Source organism: Euprymna scolopes, chromosome 15, assembly GCF_053919585.1.
Source record: "Euprymna scolopes isolate OS-2025 chromosome 15, ASM5391958v1, whole genome shotgun sequence".
Classification (NCBI taxonomy): Eukaryota; Metazoa; Mollusca; class Cephalopoda; order Sepiida; family Sepiolidae; genus Euprymna; species Euprymna scolopes.
Genome location: NC_136496.1, coordinates 4,145,660 through 4,151,659, shown reverse-complemented (window position 1 = coordinate 4,151,659; position 6,000 = coordinate 4,145,660). Strand labels below are relative to the sequence as shown.

General features: G+C 15.4%; 1 protein-coding gene across 2 annotated transcripts in view; it reads right to left on the bottom strand.

Annotated features, from left to right (window-relative positions):
* Positions 1 to 953: 953 nt before the first annotated feature.
* Positions 954 to 6,000, bottom strand: part of LOC145293696 (synaptophysin-like) — a 269,530-nt gene continuing 264,483 nt past the window's right edge. Inside the window, exon 6 of one of the 2 annotated variants that reach the window (XM_080140109.1) lies at positions 954 to 2,002. In XM_080140109.1, the coding sequence (XP_079996235.1) occupies positions 1,865 to 2,002 (138 nt within the window). In that variant the 3' untranslated portion in view covers positions 954 to 1,864. The remainder of the gene's footprint in view (positions 2,003 to 6,000) is intronic. The other variant, XM_080140110.1, reaches the window with a different exon arrangement.

The window sequence follows — 6,000 nt, the reverse complement described above, 5'->3', positions numbered from 1 at the left end:
AAAAACACTCGAATCATTTTTTAATACATTATTTTTATAACACATATTATAATGTATTTTATTATTATCATTATAACGTATTATTATTATTATAACCCATAATATTATTATAACATTATTATTATAATGCATTTTATTATCATTATTATAATAACGAATTATTATTATAACCTGTTATATTATAACATATTTTTATTATAATGCATTATTATTATTATTATAGTGTATTATTATTATTATTATTATTATTATAGTGTATTATTATTATTATTATCATTATTATTATAGTGTATTATTATTATTATTATTATTATCATTATTATTATAGTGTATTATTATTATTATTATTATAATAATATATTATTATTATAGTGTATTATTATTATAATATATTATTATTATAGTGTATTATTATTATAATATATTATTATTATAGTGTATTATTATTATTATTATTATAATATATTATTATTATAGTGTATTATTATTATTATAACGCTCAACTGTTTCATCGTTGATTATAGTTTTATGTACGGCAGCCAAATTTCATAGAGTGCTTTAAAAATGTCTATAAACTATTAACACATAAAGGTATTATAATAAAAGTAACATTATATACTATTACACCGCGTTATATATTATCACACTTCATCGTTGATTATAGTTTTATGTACAGAAGCCAAATTTCTTTATGTTCTTTTAAAAAAAAAAAGTCCGTAAACTATTAACGCATAAGGATATTATGATAAAAGTGACACTTGTCTGTCGGATAACAAGATGAGTAGTTGTTCTCCCAATGGAATGAGTAAATTTGCTTCAAGGAATATCTTATAAATCACAAGGAACATCTTATAAACGAGGGGCAATCACCAATAGAGAGGAGGGAAGGAGATATTAAAAAAAATAAAGATGCAAAGAACGACATTATTTAAAAGCTGCAGCAAGTCGGAAGGGTTTTTTTTTTTTAAAATGATAATAGATGCGGCTGCTTTTCCATAACTTTCGTTCCCCAAAAGAGAAACTTAAAAAAGAAAAATGGTCAGCAAGGCACAAACACACATTGACGGCTGATAAGGTGTGTACATGATAAATACATAGATCGCTTAATTTTTTAAACAATTTTTATTTGCCTTGCCTGCTGTTGCCTAACTTGGGGAAAAAAAAAAAAAAATTCTCTACAACTCAAAGTTGGTCATTGCCCAAAATATTAAGCATTTGTTCCATGTTCTTTTTTAATTTCTTTTGATTAAACAGAAATTGAATAAAAAAAAACAATGAACAAAACAAGAATTGCAAAAAAAAATTTTTTTTTACAATTAACAATTAATTGTTAATTAAAAAAAATTTGTTTACAATTAACAATTAAATGTTAATTAAAAAAAATTTTTTTACAATTAACAATTAATTGTTAATTAAGAAAATGTTTTACAATTAACAATTTTTAATTAAAATTTTTTTTAATTAACAATTAATTGTTAATTAAAATTTTTTTTACAATTAATTAAATGTTAATTAAAAAAGATTTTTACAATTAACAATTAATTGTTAATTAAAAAATTTTTTTACAATTAACAATTAAATGTTAATTCAAAAAAAAATTTTTTTACAATTAACAATTAAATGTTAATTAAAAATAACAAACATTTTTTCTTAATTAGCATTTAATGCACACTGGGTTCATACTACCACATAAAATATGTAATGGCGCTGTTTTCTCTTCCTAGCTGCGTCTTTCTTCTGCGTACTATAATAATAACAAGGAAGGGGGAGGGGAAGGAGGGGGAGGGGAGGCAGGTTGTGCAATATACAATTGCACGATATAGAGCTACCTCCCCTACATCATGCTGGGATGTCTCCGCTACGTTTACACTCTCTGGGGATCTGTTTCTTGTGGCATCGCAGGATCCATGGGAGGAGCAGCTTGAACCTTGAACCATGGAGTCTCTTTGTACAGGAACCACAAATTGCCAATCCAGACAAAAGTGTTCAGGAAACCAAAAATCTAAAATAAAGAAAGAAAGAAAAGAAATCAAGAGTAAAAAAATTTAAAATAAATAAATAAATTAAAATAAAATATAAAAAAATTAAAACAAATAAATAAATTAAAATAAATAAATAAATTAAAATAAAATGATATAAAAAAATTAAAACAAATAAAAAAATTAAAATAAAATATAAAAAAATTAAAACAAATAAATAAATTAAAATAAATAAATAAATTAAAATAAATAAATAAATTAAAATAAAATGATATAAAAAAATTAAAACAAATAAAAAAATTTAAAATAAATAAAAAAATTAAAATAAAATGATATAAAAAAATTAAAACAAATAAAAAAATTTAAAATAAATAAATAAATTAAAATAAAATGATATAAAAAAATAAAAACAAATAAAAAAATTAAAATAAATAAATAAATTAAAATAAAATGATATAAAAAAATTAAAACAAATAAAAAAATTTAAAATAAATAAATAAATTAAAATAAAATGATATAAAAAAATTAAAACAAATAAAAAATTTAAAATAAATTAAAATAAAATGATATAAAAAATTAAAACAAATAAAAAAATTAAAATAAATAAATAAATTCAAATAAAATGATATAAAAAAATTAAAACAAATAAAAAAATTTAAAATAAATAAATAAATTAAAATAAAATGATATAAAAAAAATTAAAACAAATAAAATTTTTTAAATAAATAAATAAATTAAAATAAAATGATATAAAAAAATTAAAACAAATAAAAAAATTAAAATAAATAAATAAATTAAAATAAAATGATATAAAAAAATTAAAACAAATAAAAAAATTTAAAATAAATAAATAAATTAAAATAAAATGATATAAAAAAATTAAAACAAATAAAAAATTTAAAATAAATAAATAAATTAAAATAAAATGATATAAAAAAATTAAAACAAATAAAAAAATTAAAATAAATAAATAAATTAAAATAAAATGATATAAAAAAATTAAAACAAATAAAAAAATTTAAAATAAATAAATAAATTAAAATAAAATGATATAAAAAAATTAAAACAAATAAAAAAATTAAAATAAATAAATTAAAATAAAATGATATAAAAAAATTAAAACAAATAAAAAAATTTAAAATAAATAAATAAATTAAAATAAAATGATATAAAAAAATAAAAACAAATAAATAATTAAAATAAATAAATAAATTAAAATGATATAAAAAAATTAAAACAAATAAATAAATTAAAGTAAATAAATAAATTAAAATGATATAAAAAAATTAACAAATAAATAAATTAAAATAAATAAATAAATTAAAATAAAATGATATAAAAAAATTAAAACAAATAAATAAATTAAAATAAATAAATTAAAACAAATAAATAAATTAAAATAAATAAATAAATTAAAATAAAATGATATAAAAAAATTAAAACAAATAAATAAATTAAAATAAATAAATAAATTAAAATAAAATAAATAAATAAATTAAAATAAAATGATATAAAAAAATTAAAACAAATAAATTAAAATAAATAAATAAATTAAAATAAAATGATATAAAAAAATTAAAACAAATAAAAAAATTAAAAATAAATAAATTAAAATAAAATGATATAAAAAAATTAAAACAAATAAAAAAATTAAAATAAATAAATAAATTAAAATAAAATGATATAAAAAAATTAAAATAAATAAATTAAAACAAATAAATAAATTAAAACAAATAAATAAATTAAAATAAATACAAAATAAATTAATTAAAAATAAATTAAAAGTAAATACATTAAATAACACAAATAAAATAAATAAATAAATAGAAGAAATAAAATAAATAAAAATATATAATTTAAGAGTAAATAAATTAAAAGATATAAATTAAAAACAAAATACATTACCATAAATAAAAGTAAATAATTCAAATGCATAAATGAAAGTAAATGAAAGATTTAAAAAATTAGAATACATAAATTAATTGAAATAAATTAATTAAAATAAATTAAAACAACTAAATAAAAAGTAACTAACTAAATAAAATAAATAAACAAATAAATAAAATAAATAAAAACAAAATTTAAATAAATAAAAAGTAAATTCATTTATTAAATAAAAAGTAAATGAATAAAGGGCAAATTAAAATAAATAAAAAGCAAATAAATTAAAATACATAAATAAATAAAATAACCAAATAAAACAAATATAAAATAAAAATAAAACATAAATAAAAACAATTTAAATAAATAAAAAGTGAATAAATAAAATAAAAATTAAAATAAATAAATAAAATAAATAAAAATAAACTTAAATAAATAAATTAAAAATAAATACATTAAAATAAATAAAAAATAAATAAATAAAAATAAATAAAAAGTAAATAACTAAAAGTAAATAACTAAAAAGTAAATAACTAAAAAGTAAATAAATAAAATAAATAAAAATAAATAAATAAAAATAAATAAAAATAAATTAAAAATAAATTAAAAGTAAATAAATTAAAAGTAAATAAATTAAAAGTAAATAAAAATAAATAAAAAATAAAAAAATAAAAATAAATAAATAAAAATAAATTAAAAGTAAATAAATAAAAAGTAAATAAATAAAAATAAATAAATAAAAATAAATAAAAAATAAATAAATAAAAATAAATAAACTAAAAATAAATAAACTAAAAATAAATAAATAAAAATAAATAAATAAAAATAAATAAATAAAAATAAATAAATAAAAATAAATAAAAAGTAAATAAATAAAAAGTAAATAAATAAAAATAAATAAATAAAAATAAATAAATAAAAATAAATAAATAAAAATAAATAAATAAAAATAAATAAAAAATAAATTAAAAGTAAATAAATTAAAAGTAAATAAATAAAAAGTAAATAAATAAAAATAAATAAAAAATAAAAATAAATAAATAAAAAGTAAATAAATAAAAATAAATAAACTAAAAATAAATAAATAAAAATAAATAAATAAAAATAAATAAAAAGTAAATAAATAAAAAGTAAATAAATAAAAATAAATAAAAAGTAAATAAATAAAAAGTAAATAAATAAAAAAGTAAATAAATAAAAAAGTAAATAAAAAGTAGAAGTTAAAACAACCCCGCCGATAACTTATGCTTCATAAGCATTGTTTTTCTTTTTCAAATTTTCTTTTTGCAGGAGGATTCAGCATCTAACCTAATGGCAGATTTTCAACAAAGAATTCTTTCTAGGATTCTAACCGACCCTTTAAATGCAACTGTTGAAATTCCATTTTATGAGACCAGTTAGTTCCTATATCATGAGATCTTTTCAAATGGGAAAGAGATGATTATTTCTAATGATGATTCCAAACCTCTTCTTGGACGATATATATATATATATATATATATATATATATACTAGCAAAAGTACCCGTCGTTAACTGGGTTCATAAACAGCCTACAGAAAATGGACTCTGATTTATGAAAGTATGATAGGTCATGAAAAGGAAGGCTTGTAAAGAGATAGCTCCGAATTTGGCGGTATCAAAACCAAAGCAAAATATGATGAAAGTAAAAATAAATTAGACAAACCCCATAATTTATTATACCATACCTGTTCACACTGAAACACTTATCACAATATTCTGTGGATCCATATTAAAAAACCTTGTTAAACTTTGTGACATATTTTCATTCTATGAAGGTCAGTTGCGAACGAACACCCCATAATTTTATCATACCATATTTCTTCAAACTGAAACATAATTATCAAAGTATACTTACGCAGATAGATATGAAAAGTCTTTATTAAAGTTTGTGCCTATTCCCATTCTATGGATGCCAGGCGCGAATGCAGACCCCACAATTTTATTATACCATCCCTATTTAAGTTAAAACATTCTTATCAAAGTATTCTTATGTACATCTATATCAAAAACACTTGTAAACGTTTTTTTTTTAAATTTTTAAATGTTTTATTTCCATACTTTGTGGACCAGGCGTGAACGCAGACCCCACAATTTTAATGAACCACCGTTCTGCCAGAT